At 48.8% G+C, this 18,019-nt stretch overlaps 2 protein-coding genes across 6 annotated transcripts in view; one reads left to right on the forward strand and one right to left on the reverse strand.

Moving 5' to 3' along the window:
• S100PBP (S100P binding protein) overlaps window positions 1–18,019 on the forward strand; it is a 23,572-nt gene continuing 5,553 nt past the window's right edge. The window contains exons 1-5 of one of the 4 annotated variants that reach the window (XM_040086005.1): window positions 283–366; window positions 1,577–2,731; window positions 2,925–3,019; window positions 3,767–3,871; window positions 8,636–8,703. In XM_040086005.1, the coding sequence (XP_039941939.1) occupies window positions 1,685–2,731; window positions 2,925–3,019; window positions 3,767–3,871; window positions 8,636–8,648 (1,260 nt within the window). In that variant the 5' untranslated portion in view covers window positions 283–366; window positions 1,577–1,684 and the 3' untranslated portion in view covers window positions 8,649–8,703. Of the gene's footprint in view, window positions 23–282; window positions 367–529; window positions 664–1,576; window positions 2,732–2,924; window positions 3,020–3,766; window positions 3,872–8,635; window positions 8,704–18,019 lie in introns of those variants that run through there. The other 3 variants (XM_040086004.1, XM_040086002.1, XM_040086003.1) reach the window with 3 other exon arrangements.
• Window positions 13,265–18,019, reverse strand: part of FNDC5 (fibronectin type III domain containing 5) — a 15,082-nt gene continuing 10,327 nt past the window's right edge. For both annotated transcript variants that reach the window (XM_040086008.2, XM_040086009.2), the window contains exons 4-6: window positions 17,744–17,836; window positions 15,639–15,772; window positions 13,265–14,992 (exon numbers count right to left, since the gene is read on the reverse strand). In XM_040086008.2, the coding sequence (XP_039941942.1) occupies window positions 14,951–14,992; window positions 15,639–15,772; window positions 17,744–17,836 (269 nt within the window). In that variant the 3' untranslated portion in view covers window positions 13,265–14,950. The remainder of the gene's footprint in view (window positions 14,993–15,638; window positions 15,773–17,743; window positions 17,837–18,019) is intronic.

Consider the following 18,019-nt stretch of genomic DNA (forward strand, 5'->3'; position numbering starts at 1 on the left):
CATTGGCGCCGTTGAGATGGCGGTGGGTGAGGGCCCTTCCCGCCAGGCCGGGCCACGGTCGCTTTGTCTCGGCGAAATTTAATTTTTCCTCCTTTATTTTGGAGGGGTTTTACCCGTTTTTTTTCCCGGGGATCGCGGAGCTCCCCGTGATGGGGGGGGCCGGGAGGGGGAGCCGTGGGCGGGGCGGGCTTGGCCCCGCCTTGGGGCGGTGCCGTTGAGGCGCCGGTTGGGCGGTGCCCGCTGAGGGACGGGTGGGTCCCTGACGGAGAGAGTCGGGGGCGGTGTTGGCTTCGGTGCCCTCGGTGAGGGGACAGGGCGGCCTTACCGCCTCCTGAGGTGTTTCTCTGGAGAGGGAAAGGCTCCAAGGTGACACAACTGCAGGGTTTTAGTGCCTGAAGGGGCTCCAAGAGAGCTGGAAAGAGACGTGGGACAAAGAGCTGGAGAGACAGGATGAGGGGGAACGGCTTCCCACTGCCAGAGGGAGATGGGATATTGGGAAGAAATCTCTTACTGTGAGGATGGGGAGGCCCTGGTACAGGTTTCCTAGAGAAGCTGTGGCTGCCCCATCCCTGGAAGTGTCCAAGGCCAGGCTGGAGCACCCTGGGAGGTGGCACTGGATGAGCTTTATGTCTCTTCCAACCCAGAACATTCAAGGATTCCATGGTTAGGAGCTGAGTTATCAGACTACCACACTCCACAGGACTAAATCTAGATGTGTTCTTGTGTGGGTTTCGTGCACACACAGCTGGTTCCTGAGGTTTTTTTTTCCCTACAGCACAATTCTGAAAGTGTCCATTTTCGTTATTTAGGCAGAATGACAAGAGGAAGCAGCAGAATTGCCCAGGTTTCATTCCTGGAGTGTGTAACCCTCCCTTTTTCTAAACAATAGTCAAAGCAATGGGAAAGATAAAAGACATTCCTTTAAATCCTTGCTCAAAGAGGACAGGAAATGCCTTTCCTTAGTCCAAACTCCCCTGCTGGGTGAGAGTCAAGTGCAGGGCTTTCAGGTCCAGAGATTCCTTTTGGGATGAGTCCTCACTGGGGGAAGGCAGGGTTTGTTTGTGAATATTTTGGAACTGTTGAGTTCCACAGGAAGGTTCTTTATCTGGTGATCTTGGGTTATAACGAGGATTTTGTGTGAGTGTCTCAGTGACTAATTTCCTGACAGGGTGCCTCTTCCTTTGCTCAGTTTTTCCCAACCCCAAAAAAGATTTCTTTTTAAAAAATGCGTTTATATATCTCTGGAGGGCAGAGGTGGGGGTTGAGACGCTTGGAGTTTTTATTTAATGCCTCAGGCATGTTCTGCAATTTAAGGCTGTGATTTGGGGTTCCTGGGGTCTGCTCTGAGGGACTGGCAGCAGTTTGGGAGGAGAGGCCACAGCCTCAGGGCGTTTCCAATCATTGGGGTTTCCACTGGTGCTGCTTGAGGGAACACTCAGGGATGGAGCATTGCTTGGGACCTAAACCAGTCAGGAACAGAGACCAAATCCCGGTGGTTTTGCCTTCCCTGTTAAAGTCCAGCCTTTTGGGGGTACAGCTGAGTCCCTTTCACTGAGGATGTCGCTTTTGCTGGCAGGTTGGAGCTGACTCCTGCTGATTCCTCCTCTGCAAGGGCTGATCAAAGGCCACCGGCAGCAGATGAGCCGCTAGAGCTGGAAGCAGAGCCCCAGGAAGCCGCAGAGCCATGGGAGACAGTTGCCCTCCTTCCCCTGGGCTCTCTCAGGGATCCAAGCAGGAGCCGGCCCCCAGGCCCAAGAGGCTGTCAGATTGCTCAGTGCAGGTGCAGGCCCTGCAGTCAGCCAAGAAAGCCTGCGTGCTGAGGCGTGGCTGCAGCACTCCAGATCCAGCAGGGAATCCTCTCTTCCCTTCCCCAGGCTCTGGCTGCTCCCTTTTCCTGGATGAGAGTGGCCAGGACGAGCTCGGTGCCAGTTTTGCCATGTCCAAGTACGACGACGTGGCCATTTCCCTGGACACCAGCAGGTGTTTTGACGACAGCGAGCTGGACGATTCCCTGCTGGAGCTGTCGGGCAGCGAGGAAGAGAGTTCTTCCTTTGATTACACCGAGGAAGAGATCCAGGAAATCCTGGCCGATGATTCCCTGGAAGCTGAGCAGCAGCACCTCGCTGGTGAAAGCCACCTGAGCCAAAGCGAGGGCGACAAGGCCGAGAGCAGTGGCTGCACCACGGGGATGTCGGTCAGCGAATTGGCCTCAGAGGTCCCAGAGGAGCCAAAGGAACCCCAGGAGCCTCTGTCAGGCAGCTCTGGCTGTGATCCTGGATTTTTGAGTGGCAGTGTTGCTCTGGATGGGGCCCAGCTGCAGCAGGAGCTGGATCTTGACCTGCAGGAGCTGCTGAGCCTGAGCCCGTTCGCCGCCGCCTGCGCCGATGAGGCGCTGGAGGAAAATAACCTGGAAAGAGAAACGTTGGATGCAATGATAGATGATTGCTTGGGATATTCCACAGCTGCTGGGAGCTGCATTCCTCAAAAATCCACGGAAGGGGTGATGCCTAAAGGCCAGGAAAGCCGGGCTCAGGATTGCCTGGGAAAATCTGTGCCCTCATCCAACTTTCCCTGTGGCCAGAGCATGGAGGATGAGGGTCCAGCATCTGTGTTGCCACCAAAGAAAGAACTTCCCAAAGCAACAACGAGCTGTTCCTCAAGGAAATCGGGCTCTCCAGAGGATGCTGAAGGGAAACCCACAGGAGCTGAGCAGCCACCAGGCAGCACTAAAGTAAACTCACGTCTTCATTCTTGTAACTTGAATGTTTCTAATCCCAACCCTTTGGATTTGTCCACGTGCACACAAGTGCTGTGTTTATACAGGGGAGGTTTTTCAAGTGTTTTTTTTATATATGATTCTATGAGCAAAACTTACATGGAAAAATTTTATTACATGTTAATCCCCTTTTTCTTTCCCTTTCCAGTTAAGTGACACAGCTGTAGGCCAGACTGGGCAGGAAGAGCCACACAGTGGGAAGAGAAGTGGCAAAGTAATTCCTGTCCCACAAGAGGAAGAAAGGTAATTTCTTAGGAAATCTGCACTTTGAAAACCATCCCAGCTGTTTCCTCCACCACTTGTTGGCCGTGCGTTGCCGCGTTTATTCCTATTTTTTAATTAAACTGCACTGAAACGGTGGGGAAACAAAAAAACATTTCACCCAGTAAGATGCTGGAAGAGGGAGAAGAATGTCGGGGCATGGGAAAGGCGGTGTGTCGGGCAGTTTCGGGTGTGCAGGCAGGAGAGGGGATGGTTGTGCTCTCTGCCTCCCTGGCTGCTCCTCCCGGAGCCGTTCCCTGCAGGTGGCAGCAGCAGAGCGGGTCGGGATGTTGCTCCCGCTCTTCCCCGCTCCCGGAGGCGGCACATCGGGGCTTTTCCCCCGCGTTCTGGGCGTCGCTGGTGTGTGAAAAAGCTTATTTTCGAGAGCTCCCTGCGGGTTCCCGGTGTGGTCAGCAGGGCGGCGAGCGGCCGGGTGGCTCGGCTGCTTTGCTCTCGGCGTGTTTGATCTTTGCAGCTTTACTCAAATAAATACTTTTAATTTTTTTTTTTTCTTTTTTTCCAATCCCAGAACGGTGCTACCAGGATGTCATGTCTGCCACAGTTCTGCAGGGCTCTTTGCCCTCTTTGTCAACTGTAACCTAATTTAACAAAGAACCTTAAAAAAAAAATTAAAAAAAATAATAATAATAAAAAATACACACACACACACACACACACACACACACACACACATATATATATATATAAACACTATTTATTATTTTCAAGGCCAAAACAATGGACCTGCATTTCAGAAGCTCAGCCTGAGCAAAAGAAACGTTTCTCTCCAGGCTGTGACCATCCAAGTGAGGAAAAGTGTGGCTATCACTTCAGGTAACCCCTAGGTGGGCTGGCATGAGGCTGGTGGGGAGAGAAAAATCGGTCTCCTGGCCAGCTGGGTGGACTTGAATTCTTTGTTTGGAGTGTGTTTGTTTTCAGAGGGGAATAAAAAGTGCCTGTGACACTTTTGTGCACTGCCATACACAAAATTCCTACACAGGAATCAGCCTGGCTCCAGGGCTGGCTCAGAGGAGTTTTAAGAGATATCTGAAATATTGTGAAATTTTGTGAAGGGGGTTTGTTGTGGAAAACCGGAGATGCTCCCAAAGCAGGTTTGTATTCATTGGGAAAAGCAGAGCTGAACTCTGGCTTGTTTTGTTGGGGATTAACTCGGTCTTGTCAGTTCACAACAGTGCCAGAAACATTAAAATTGGAAAAGACCTCCAAGAACATCGAGTTCCCTCCTTATCACCACCCCAGAGCACTGAGTGCCACATTCAGTCCTTCCTTGGACACCTCCAGGACTCCACCACCTCCTTGAAACCTGTGAACTCACACTGGGGGAACCTTGAGCTCAGATGCAGAGGTTTGGGCTCGGACTGGGAGAATCTTCAGCTCAAGTGCTGAAATTTGGGCCCAGACTGGGGGAATCTTGAGCTCAAATTCTGAGATTTGGGCTCAGACTGGGGGAATCTTGAGCTCAAATGCTGAGATTTGGGCTCAGACTGGGGGAACCTTGAGCTCAAATTCTGAAATATGGGCCCAGACTGGGGGAATCTTGAGCTCAAATGCTGAGATTTGGGCCCAGACTGGGGGAACCTTGAGCTCGAATTCTGAAATTTGGGCCCAGACTGGGGGAACCTTGAGCTCAAATGCTGAGATTTGGGCCCAGACTGGGGGAACCTTGAGCTCAAATGCTGAGATTTGGGCTCAGACTGGGGGAACCTTGAGCTCAAATTCTGAAATATGGGCCCAGACTGGGGGAACCTTGAGCTCAAATGCTGAGATTTGGGCTCAGACTGGGGGAACCTTGAGCTCAAATTCTGAAATATGGGCCCAGACTGGGGGAACCTTGAGCTCAAATGCTGAGATTTGGGCTCAGACTGGGGGAATCTTGAGCTCAAATGCTGAGATTTCGAATCAGACTGGAAGAATCTTCAGCTCAAGTGCTGGGATTTGGGTTTATTTTTGACACCTTCTCTGTGTTGCCTCCGTGGTGTCATCCAAGAGCCACCGACTGCGGGGGTGTGGAAAAGAAGGTGTTGCAAAGAGCAGGTTTGGATCTCAGCTCATGGGTGGCAGCTGATGGGTAAGACTGGGATGTTCTGAGAGGCAAAATATTCTGGTAGCTTCCAGCCACGGCTCCCTGTGGTTATTTTGAGTGTTCATGGGTGCAATAATTGCCATTTCTTGCGAGGCACAAGAAGCTGACAGTTGTGTGTGTGAGGCCTGCACTTAGGCAGGCAGCAGGAACAGCTGCATCGCCACAGGGCTGCTTCCAGAGGATGAATCCAGCATAAGTAATGCAGAAGGGACCAGGCAGGGAAAGCTAAAATGGCCTGTTTTCTCTTGCTTTCAAATTAAAAATGCAAGACGTATGTTGTGAGTCACAGAAAATCAGGCAGGAGCTCTAAACGAGCGAGGCTGACAAGTGAAATCGAGCTCTCTTTTGCTGGGGAAGAACATTGCCTGCGATGCACACGATTTGATTTTCTTATTCCTGCAAACCTCTCTTATTCCAAATAGCTGTAGGCTTGGAATTCAGCCCGACAGACGGCTCTGGATTCTGCCAGTTGTCCCAGATGAAAAGCTCCTGGCTGGGCTGGCAGTGCCCTGGGTGCTGTCACCCTGCACACCCCTGCTGTCCTGGGTGTGTCGTTTGCATAGGAAATGCTGAGTGATCCCGAGGAATTCGTGAAGGAAAATCTGCAGGTTTAGAGCCAGCAAGGGAATTCCTTCTGGGAAGCAGTTGCTAATATATTGCTGCTACAAATCTTCAGCTCTGCTTTGAGTTGCAAATCTCCTGGCATTTGTGTCAGGGTAATGTTTGCTTTGCTATCCCATCTTTTACGTAATCTGTCTGTTCTTCCTTGGATCCTGGCTCTTGCTGCTGTGCTGTCTGAGGGAATTCCAAGCTGGCTGCAGGAGAGATTTTGTCTTTTCCCTTATGTGCATGCTGGCTTGCACTTGCAGGAAAGACAACTTTCATATATATAAACACAAGAAATACAACTTCCATATATATATAATCCATTTTTCATGTATATATCTTTTGTATCTGCATATATCTCATAATTATTCTTATATTGGGTGATTGAGTGCTAAAAGTCACGCTGCATAGTTGGAAAAAAAATCCTTTTATATTCAGAATAAACTTCTCACCTTGAGCCATCTCCAGTGTGTTGGGAGACAACCCTGTGGCTCTACTTGTGCTTCCTCTCATTCTGCTTCTAGATGCTGTTAAATCCTAATATATTCATTTATTTGCAGCTCCCCCTAAGAATTTAAATGCTGCTGAGGCTGGAGCAGATGTAAAAATGAGCTGTGATTTGAGCATCTGCTTGGCAATGGGGGGGCTGATAATTGACCACACAAGATTTCTGCCAGCTGACCATTTGTCAGCGTTTGTACTTTGTTATTGCCCTTTATCCAGCAGCAAATGGAATGATTTCCTTCCTGATGAGATCCTCCTTGGCAATTCTGGGGCTGGATCAGCTACACAAATAACGAGGCTCCTAAAACTCTGTAATTTGGGGCAGAATCACAGGATGGGTTGGGTTGGGAGGGACCTTAAGGATCGTCCTGTTCCACCCTCTGCCACGAGCAGGGACCCTTCCACTGCTCCAGGCACCTCTGGGAAGCTGAGCTGCCTCCTGCCTGACCTCCATCCAATTTTTCCCGACCAGGATTCCAACAGGAGCTCTCCTTGAGGCTTGGTGTGCTTGCTAGAGGTTTTTGATGCTTTTAAAAATTTTATCAGGCTTCTCACAACCTGGCAGAAACCTGATAAATTACTTCCTTGGATGTCCCTGGAATCAAAGGGAGAAGAGGAGGAAATACCTTATAAAGAGGCACAAACCATCTGGTTTTACTGTAATAACAAAGATCAGTATCTTGAAAAAAACAGACAGTGTGTTTAAGGTGATGGAAAGGGAGAGCAGTGTCAGGGAACAGATGGAGAAACAAATCTGTGAAATACAAATGAACTCTTTGCTAGCAGACTCTGCCTCAAAAGACTCTGCTCTCTTGATTGATGCTGAGCTGGCTGAGGGGAAGGAAAATCCTTAATCTTGAAGCAGTTTTTACCTGCCCAAATTAATTTTGCTTGGATGGAGAGCGCGCAGGGAAGGTGCAGGGCTGGGGCTGTGCTGACATAAAGGAAGAATTCCATTTAGTGGCTGAGCTCAGGAGGGAGATTTCACTTCAAAGCAAATGAAATCCACCCCCAAACCCTAAATTTCAAGAGATGTGGGATGGGGTAGTAATTGATAAAGTGGATTTCTAAGTTTGAGAAGTTACCTGGGTTCAGAGTGTGATACTCCTGGTCCAAGGGCTTCTCTAGTGGCAAAGCTGAAATAATCCAAGCTCCTGGTTTCTAAATCAGTGGAACTTGCCTGAAAACCTCATCCCAAATCTGTAATTTGGACTCGACTGTTGTGGAAGGAATGAGGATGTGCCCAAGGAGAAAGAACTCCAAAGGTTTTAAGCGTTGTTCTGTGGCAGCTGATTCATCCAGCCCCCTTTCCTCAGGCCATAAGGTCTCTGAGCCCTGGGGTGGATGGTGAGGCGCTGGGATAAATTCCTCCAAATATTTGGTGGGACTAATCTGCCTCTGGGACTTCCCCTCTTGGAGAGAAGCTCCAATCTCTTCCTGCAGTGAGTCAGGGTTAAAGTTTCTCCAAGTCCTTGTCTCTCCTCAGGGGTGGAAAGTGCACCCCTGGCAGTAGGAAATGTTCCCTCTATTTTTATGACCCGTTTCACCTCTGACTCAGAAGGCCAAGGGAGGGAACTGAGATGTAGGAAGGCTCAAAATCTGTAAAAAATTGTGATTTCTTCTACACCGATTGCAGACTATGCGAACTGCTGAGTACGGTGAGAGTTTGCCTTGGAGAACTTCCCTTCCTCCCAAACAACCCGTGGATTTCTCAAGGAAAAACTTCTAAAAATCCCTTCTAGAAGTATCAATCCTTGGCAAGAAGTTGTTCCTTTGGGTAAATAGGAGCTGATCCTGCAGATGTCCCTGGGATTGCTGGGGAGACGCCGTGTTCCCTGGGAAGGAGCTGTGATTCACATCCAGCACATGACTGCAGGGTGGAAAAACCTTGGAGTTTGGACTGGGCTCTGTGCTGTGCTCAGAGCCCCTGGGAAGGGCAAAATTCCAGGGAACTGGCCTTTCCCTGAGCTCTGAGTGCTTGGGCTGGAGCCCTTCTGGTCACTGCCTGTTCTTGCTGAGCAGTGAAAATAAAACTCCGTGTGCTGTGCCAGAGGTGACAGCCCAGTGCCAGGCAGATGTTCCTGCTCCAAGCCAGATGTTTGGACAGTGGTTTTGCAGGAGTGACACCCATGGTTGGATTTTGCTTTGAAAACCAGATGGTTTCGCGGTTCAAAAATGTGATTTCCTGAGTTAGGCTCATCCCTGTGCATAAATAAGATCAAAAGAAGGCAGCAAAGTTGTTTTTTTTCCCAAAACACAGATGGAGCAAAGCTTTGTAGCGCTCTGAGGCCTGCAGATAACCGAGCCTCTTGAAGCAGTTTGGGTTTTAATCTTGCTTTTCTGAGGCTGCCTAATGTTTGTGGGGTTTTGTCTTGTTATTCCAGAACGTGCAAATGAGAGGATTTAAGGAGGGTGCAGCACTTGGTGAGGAAAATTTACTTTTTGTTTGAAGTTGAACGTCAGCCTTTGTGGTGGGCCAGGGAGAAGGAGCTTTGCAAAGAAAGTGATGAAGCACCAGGCAGAATTCCTGAAAGGAACTTTGATGTTCTCCCTTCTCAAGGTGCCTTCTTAGGATGTGGTTTCGCTTTGAAAACCTCCTACCAAGAAAATCAGGTGCCAGCTGCGAGCACCGAGGAAATGCAGATTTGTTTCAGAGATGCTGCCGCTCCAGCCTCATCCAAATGCTCCTCTCCACGTTCTTGGGGTTTTTTTTGCCAAAATTCCCCAAATTCCAACCCATACCCAGTGGGTGAGCAAAAAACTTGGCCAAACACCACGATTTCTAGAGAGTTCCTGAGCACTTCCAGTGCAACCCCACTGGATTTTGCTGCTGAGGGGCTGTGCTGGTCCTTGTTCTGCATTCAGAGGTGTTAATTGCTCTGGTTTTCAGTGGTTTTAAGTTTCATTTGTAACTTCTGCAAAAGCATTCCATGAGATTTGCACTCGAGTTTATAAATATTTTGCGGCTTTTTGGTGCCGTTTTCTTCTTTCCTGTGTGACTGAGCCACTCCAAATGAGTTGGAGGTGGAGAGGTTGATCTTCCCAGGGGTGCCAGCAGGGCCTTGTGACTCCTTTAGGTATTTATAGGTGGAATTTTGGAGAGCAAATTAAGTTTATTCAGCTAGAAAATCATCTCATATTTTTATCATCGCAACCTGACTATTTTTGGGGATGTTTTTGGCTCATGTGATCTTAAAGAAATCAAAATTTTGGCTCGGTTCCGATGATTTTTTTTTAGGTGGTTCACAGATTTTATTCTGTGGCACCCAGACCGGGACAGGGCTTTGGAAAACAGGCAAAGTTTCTCCCTGCCCTGAACGTGCAGGGACTGAGACAGGGAGAATGGAAATAATTTGCCCAGAGGATCAGCAGTGAAGCTTGGAGCAGAGCCTGACTGCACAAACTCGCAGATGTCAGAGAATGCAGGCAGGAAGGAACGCATGGACAGCGCTTCTGGGGCTGGGGCACGGCCAGTGGCAGGGCTTTGTGATGTGTCCTTGGTGCCACCAGAGCCTCTCAGGTGACTTTTACCCCTGGAAATTTCATTTACAGAGAGGTCTGCCTTGAGGGAGGAGGAGAAATCCCTTGGAAGCACGTGAGAGTTGTCAGCACATGGTGGCTTTTAAACCGGTGAGCCCCACAAATGAAGTTCTTTGAAAAAGGAATCATCTGGGGACAATTCCACCTGATATCCGTGGAACCCCTGGATGTTTTGGGTTGGAAGGGACATAAAGGTCGTTTAGATCATCTCAGTCAGGGCAGGGACAGCTTTCACTATCCCAGGTTGCTCCAATCCCTGTCCAACCTGGCCTTGGACATTTCCAGGGATGGAAATTCTCAGCAGGTAGCTCCTGACCGTGCCAGGGAGGTGCTGATGGTGTCTCCAGGGGCAGGAGTGGGGTTTGTGTTCTTTGGGAGTGTAAAACTCTGCCGTGAAGCAGCTCTGCCCTTTGGGAAGGATTGAGCCTTCTGGGCACCTTTAGTGCTGCAAACTTCCCTCTTTGACATTGCAAAGGATTCACATCTGGATGGTGGAGAGAGGAGGGAGGGACTGTGGATGAAGCCTTCATGGAAGGACAGGGTGTTTTGCTGTGTGTTTGCTGTTAGGAGGTAACCAAGGGCCCTGCTGATGATTTTTGCTGTAGTAGAACCCAGTGATATCAATAAAAACTGGAATAAAACTGGCTTTGTGCAAGCCCTGCGTGAGCGCTGATGAAAATGCCTCACAATTAAAAATTTGATAGTGTTCATCAACGTATTGCAGCTGGAAAACAACGAGACTGAAATAAAACCACTCTCTGGGGCTTTTTTTTTTCTGCCTTCCTCTCAAAAACTAACCAGCTCTTCCCTGCAAGGAGGAAGAAATGACATCCTGAAATGGGAAATAGTGGAAACTGAAAATATTCTCCCTTTGGTTTGAGAAGATATTTAGGTGCAGAACGGGTCTGGATGGTATAAATAGGTTTTATTGGCAGTTGGTGACATTAAAGGTGGGGGTTTTGTGAGTTCAAAAGGACAGCGATGCTGCAAAGTGTCAAATGGCATCGTGGGGCTATGTCATTATTACCACTCAGTGGTTCTGCTTCCAGCACGTCCAGATTCCAAGGAAAAAGAGAATTTTTCTGGCTGCCAGCTTTGCTGCCTCCATCTGGGAATGGGAAATTCAAGCTGTGCCTTCCCCGGCTCTGTCACTAATAATGAAGATTCTTCATTTGGAACTTACTTAACCAAAACTGAGGCTGAAGGAGAACCCAGCTCCTTTTTTTTTTTTTCCTCAAGACGTGTGGGCTGAAGCACCGCCGAGGGGGGAACAGCATCATTTTAATGCCTGAGGTCACCAGACGATTCAATAGACGCCAGATTTGTGGAACAAACAGAAGATATTTTAGCATAACAAGCGCGTTGATCGGGCAGCTTTTTAACAAACACCGGAGAAGAATTGAATTCGGCCAGCTCCGCTTCCAGGCGAGGCTGTAATAGCTCATTACGCATCGTTAAGAAGCTTTTTTCCCCCCTTTTTTTTTTCCCTGCAAATCTGCGGGAAATTACATTTGGTGGAACATATGGTGTCATCTTCTCCTCGGGAAGCGCAGGCCTCGCCGAGGTGCCGTGTTTTGCCGGGGGAGAAAAAATGGATGTGCAGCTGTGACATTGGCTTTGGAGCGATGTCACCTCTCCCGTCTCTTTGGCAAGCGCTGCCATCAGCAGCCTGTTCCTCTCCCTTGGCATCTCCTCCAGAAAGCCATTACCAGCTGAGATTGTGCTAACACTTTTCCTCCGTGTAGGTGTTTCCTCCTCGGCTTCTATTGAAGTGGCAGGGAATCAAAATTATATATATATATATATATATATAAACTAAAGCCTCGTGTTGCCGTTTCCCTCGGAGCACGGAGCCGGTGCCTGGTGGCCCGGGGGAGGGGGTGACGAGTGGCTGGGGCTGTGTTGTGAGTTGGAAGGACGCGCTGTGCAGGATTTGTTTGCTCCACACTTCCTCCCGCGGCTCCTCTCTTTGCTAAACTCGTGGGGGAGGAATCCATCGGCTAAATTGTACTTGTAGGCATAATATTACAGCGCTTGGAAGGAGGGAGGGGAGCGGGGCTTAACTCCGAACACGCCCTGGGTGCGCTGGCAAAGGGTTTTGTTTTGCAGTTCCCCGCTCCTATTGTGCCCCAAATCTCCGCTCAGCTGGTTCTGGGAAATCAATGGGATTCATCCCGGGCTTTGCTTTCAGGGGATCGGCAGGGAATCAGCCTCTCTGGGATCCCTGGCGCAGCAGCCCACTCCCACTTGCTGCTTTTTAGGATTTATTGAAACCTCCCTTTCGCAGCTCCCGCTCCCAACAATGAGTCAAAATCAGCAGCCAGGGCAAAAAACACGCGGGGGGACGTGGGTGGTCTGGAGGGTGTGTTGTGCTGTGGCCCAGCATGACTTCCCTCGGTGCAGTCTTGAGTTTATTTTTGCTTGATCTCTTGCCTTTATTGACCGTAAAACACCTCAGGAGTATCTTTTGGCAGCTGCTGATGGGAACGAGGTCTCTGTTTGGACCGAGCTCACACCGTGGCTGACTCTCATGAGTTACAGTGGGATTTCATACCCAGACAGCAGTTAAAGCTTTGATGTTTATGACGCTCGGAACAGCAGCATTTTAAGTAACTTTTTTTCTCCTATAACCTTTTCCTAAAGTGTGGATTTACTCCATCACTTCAATTCAGAGTGGCTGAAACATTTCCTTGAAGGGAATTACTTGAACCAAGTGGTTTGGAGTCCCTGTCTGCCAGCCCACATTTGTTTCTCCTCACAAACAACATTTCCTTACTCTCCAAGCCTGCAGTTATGGGTTATCAAATGCAAGTTATCAAAATAACCCTGGCACCTCCTGCCACATGTGAATATTGAACTCTGCCCCACAGTGACACTTTAAATTTAATTCTGTCCTACCAAATGAGTGATCACATCTCTGTCAGGAAAGAAATAGCTTCAACCTGTCCCTAGGGAACAACAACTGTGGGGAAAAAAAAGGGATATGGTCTGAATTCCTGGGGACAACTGCCTTTAAAAACAGCCACACAACCCTTCAACCTGCCAAATTACCAGGCTGGGTTTCCTCTGGAGCAGCTCTCCGAGGGCTGCTTGCTCGGCTGTCTGCTCCAGGATTAGGAGAGAGCATCTCCCTTATCATTTTGCACATGCTGTACCATCTGTCCTAAATCTCCCTTTGTAGGGCTCTGGATTCCAAATGCTATTTCTTCCTTGGGAGATAACAGACGTGGCTGAAGAATTTTGCTAGGTAGGGCTGGGGTGTTATTTATGGTGCAAGGTTTGTTTTTTTTTTTTGTCCTGCAGCCAGAACCAACTCTGAACCTCCCTGGGTTTCTCCACCCAGACACTGAGAAAATATTTTAGGTTTTAGGTCTGGGAAATAAAAAGCCGCCCATTTCTAGGGGGTGTGTGGTGCTGAAAGCAGGTGAATGTGAAATAATGAAATTCAGGCATTGCAAGGACACAAGAGATGCCTTTAATCTTTTATTGTACATTATAAAATGTTTATTGCTCTGTCTGTATCAGAGGTGGTGACCTCTCCTTCTTGGTGATGGAAGAGTATATTCAGGCAAAGGATCCTGGAGACACCTTTGGGGCTGGCCTGGCTGGAACCAGCACATCTGCAGGAGAACTTCCCCGTGCTTTTCTCCCAAACCAGCTCTTTGGGAAAAGCTGGTGACAGTGGAAGAGGAGAGATGGCAGCTCCTCACTGCCAGCCTGGTTCTTTGCAGGGATTCCCAACCCAGGCCCCTCCAAGCCTTCCTCAGGCCAACCCCTGTTGGCATTTGATGGAACAAGTCAGATCCTGCCTCATCCCCTAAGTGCATATGGAGTGGTCTTGTGGAGGAATTAAATAAATACAGATACCCCCATGGCACACTACAAAGAATAAATCTTTTCCATGTCATGGTCCTGCATCTCCCAGCTTTCCAGAGCACCAGCAATCCCCAGGGATCCTGTCAGCTTACAAACATCCAGCACTTCCTAAGAGAGGGGAGAAGCCCAGCCCCTTTCCCATCCATCCTCATCCCTTTTTGGGAAGGGCTGTCTCCAGCAGGCTCCTGCCGTTCCATCAGGAGAACCAGCCCTTCCCACAGGGAAACTTTACTAAAAGAAGCATTTTAAGAACTTAAGCCCTCAGAAAAAGGCCCCTCAGGCCAGAGCCTTCCACAATAAACAGCTCTTGCTCCTGGAGACCTTGCATAGCAACCGGTACCATCAGGTATTTTGTCTTTTTCTTTGTTTCTTCTTTTATTTTATTTTTTTTTTTTTTTTTTGCTGACTGGCTACATTTTCATGGACCTTTTATCCCATTGGTGGTGGACTCAGGCCCAGGCTGAAAATACCACGAAGAAAATGGTTGAAATTATCCTGGAAGCTAAATAACAGCTTCTGGTGTCCCCTCGTGTTGGTCTGTGCCTCAGTGTTCCCCGATTTTTCTGAGGTGAAGAGCACCAGTGTGAGAGAGGAGAGACAGCAGCAGTGGAGAATGTGCTGCAGCCTGCCCGGAGAACAACCAGGGAAATTCTCCTGGTGGGAATGAAAACTGGGGGATGCCTTTTGTTTTGTTTTGTTTGAAAAACCCACCTGCAAGACGTGTTACACGACACACACCGATGAACAAAGCAAGGCCCGAGCACGCAGCGGCCAAAATTCGGCTTCTCGGTGGCGTTTGCCATGAGCTTCCCTCCGTTCCTGCTCGGGAGAGGGATGTGCCTGATGCCTGGGAATACTGCCAGGATGGAGTGCCAGTGAGACCAGAGAAAGACACAACAGAACCTTGTGCATTCCCAAAAACCAGGAAAACTGTCCCAGAAGATGGAGCTCGAGGGTGGAGAGGAGCGTGGGAGGCGTTGCTCCAACCCAGGTGATTCACGGATCGCTCCGGCATCACTGATTCTTCTCCATCTTCTTTGTTTGGATCTCAGGGTTTATTTTCTCGGGTTTGTTTTTTTCTTTTTTTTTTTTTTTTTCCTGCAGGATTTCCCTTCCTGGCCTGATGTTTTGCAGAACACGGATGAGGAGGTGGATGCCAGCGAGTGACAATCACGAGGTCTTGTTTTGCAAATCGCTCCGACGATGTTTCACCTCCCCAGTCATCACGGCTCAGAGGCAGAGTGAGAGTGAGGGATGGAGTCCATCTCTCAGGTGTCAGGCTGTCATGCTTCGATGATGTTCACTGAGGGCTTGTTTTTTGGAAACTAGGAGAGAAAACAAAGGAAAAACGGATGTATGGAAGGGAAAAAATATCACATCAGAGCTCACTGCAGTCTGCAGGTCGTGTTGTGTGAAAAGTCTCATTCCCACCCCTTCATGAAGATGAAAAAGGCTCAGAGTTGAGGCTTTAGGCTTGTGGGGTTCATCACTGCTTCTGAACCATCATAAACCATGATAACTATTTAAAATACTAAATAAATATGGCGGGGAAGTGAACAGAAACACGAGGAAGTTAAATTAATTGAAATAAGTTGGGATAAATTAAAGGCTTGACCTATTTACACTTCGACATCGTGTGTGTCACCATCTTTGCTCCTGCTGATTACCTCTCCAGTTAATTACAGGAGCAGTGTCCTCTTTGCCACGTGCTGCTGTGGGAGGACCCAAGGAACTCTTTTTTTTTTTTTCCCCCTCCGGAGATGCTCACATCATCCAGAAACGTGGCTTGAAACCTGATTTCTGGCGGCCACGCAGGATCCAGGAGGTGGGAGTGAAGCGCTGCCGTCCTGATCAGCAGAGCCGTGGGTGTGGAGGGTGTTCCCTTCCCTCATCCCAGCTGGGGCGGGGAGGATTTTTACCAGAGGCGTTTTTTTGGGGTGATTTAGCACAAATCGGGATGCGGGCACTCACTTTGCTCCGCAGGAGGCCCCCGCCCTGGTGCTCGGGTGTGCTGTTCTCCGAGGCGCTCTTGGCTTTCTCCTTGCTGTTGTTGGGCTCGTTGTCTTTGATGATGTCGTACTGTCTGCAGAACAGGGCGATCACCCCTGCAGAGAGAGCATCGGCCATCACACCAACCAGCTCAGCAGCCCGCAGAGATCACAGATCCCTCCTGGCCAGCCTCGGCTGCGTTCCCAGTTCCTCCCAGACCACAGCCAGGCAGCCCTCTGGCTCTTCCCTTCCCTTAATTCCACGCTAAACTAGTTAGACAGGACGACAGAAGATTAATTATATTCCAGCCTCGCTGTTATGAAGTGTTTTAAGCCCTGCGTTTGGCCCTGGACCAACACCGAGCCCGCGGTTCAGCGAGCGCTTGGAGCTCCTGGAATTTCTGCCTGCTGAAAATGTGTCCTCTGCTCCCTGTCCTCCGGAGCTGGAGCTGGCAGAGGAGAGGTTCTGAACCTGCCAGCACCTGCAAATGGGCACCAGCGCAAGCTGCGAGTGGAAATTTCCTCCCACACACACCCAGGCACGTGGAGAGGGAAGCAGGGGCCGCCGTGGCACGTAAGACGACTGCAAATGTCTGTCTGAGAAGCTTTTATGTGATGTTTCCACCAAATAACCTCTCTGCCTGCGGATTCCAGACACGTAGGTGAAGTGGATCCAGGCAGATGCTGCTTTTCCCTCCCTGAAAAAAATCTTCCCTAATAGCCAAATATATTTAAATCTTCCAGCATCGCATCATGAGCTGCTCTATAGAAGGAGCTGGGCAGTTGCCCCCAGGCTTTGCTGATAAACACGGTGGCCCAAATTCCTTCTTTGGGAATGGCTGAATGGCTGATTCCAGGGGAAAAGGCGTTAACGTTTGCCACAGCCTCTCCCTGTGTGATTTCCGTGGGTAAAACTGACACACGAGAAGGAAAATGCCATGAAAAATCCCAGAAACACGAGAGCTGGGGCTTGGCTCAATCCAGAGCCCTGGGCATGGACTGGTTTCGTTTGGATCTTCCCAGTTATTGTCATACAGGACAGGTTAAAAGCTGGAAGGAGATTTTTGTGTATTGAGACTTCTTAAAGAACCCAGTGATGTCGAGAGATTCTCCCCGCACCCCTTTTGCTTTTGAAATGTAAGTAATTTGTCTGGAAGGGAAATTGTGGGATTAGCAAATTCTTTGTTCCCAGCTGATTCAAGTCTCAGATTATTCTACAGCGGGAGATGAATCAGTTGTTCAATCACCACATGTAATTATTCATGATTATTTTCCCTGGCAGGGCATTGAAACTGGGATGTGCACAACTAAAACATGGCATAAATGCTGGAAAAATAATGGCCTAGAGGTTTCTGGAAATCTACTAAGTTCATTTTGTTTTTCATGTGATTGTTGGCTTTAGGAATAATTGCTGTCCAGTCTCTGGAGATGCAAATAAGGGGGGGAAAAATATTATACATGGGTCTGATTCAGTGTCACCTGGATTCCTCTATCCCTTTCTGTGATGGGGAAATTTCTGTGGAAAATTTTTATATAAATATAAATATAAATATAAATATAAATATAAATATAAATATAAATATAAATATAAATATAAATATAAATATATGGGTGTGGAGAGCACGGCTCTTAAATCTCTGCTTTGCCGGAGCATTGGAATCATCTAATATCCAGAAAATTACTGCAAGCTGTAATATCTGAAGGACTCCTGTTGGATATTTGGATCCCTGGAAACATTCCAGGACAGGGCTTGGAACAACCTGCTCTGGTGGAAGGTTGGGTGGAACAAAACGATCTTTATGTCCCTTCCAACCCAAACCGTTCCACGATTCTGTGGCTGAGGGCGTCATAATCAGGGCAGTCTGGAAAAAAAATGAGATTACAGGGTTAGCCCTAGGGAATTGCTTCTGTCAAATCCATCTTCTGCTTCCTGGTGGACCAAACTGGAGCTGCAAAGCCCAACTTGAGGTGCCCTTACAGCTGAGAACTCCACGCTTTTTGTGGCAGGAAGGGTTTCTCGCATGGTTCCACGTGCAGCCAGGCGTTCCTAAGGATATCCCGTGGATACTAGAGGGAGTTAGGACTGACCTGCCCACATGAACAACACCACAACAATGATGAGAATTTCCCCCGCTCGCAGCTGTTGGTTCTTCTTGGCCATCTCCTTCATCGTCACCTCATCTGCACAAGGGCAAAGAGACACCGTGAGACCCAAACCCCAGCTCGGAGCCTGGTTTAGGAGTGCCCTGACCCCACTCAGAGTGTCAGGGGCAGAGCCAGCAGGGAGAGAGTCCTGAGACTCCTTAGGGCACTTGGATTAGGATTTAGGAATGGATTTCTCTGAGAAGCTGTGGCTTCTCCACC

The sequence above is a fragment of the Hirundo rustica genome, chromosome 25 (genome assembly GCF_015227805.2).
Source record: "Hirundo rustica isolate bHirRus1 chromosome 25, bHirRus1.pri.v3, whole genome shotgun sequence".
NCBI lineage: Eukaryota > Metazoa > Chordata > Aves > Passeriformes > Hirundinidae > Hirundo > Hirundo rustica.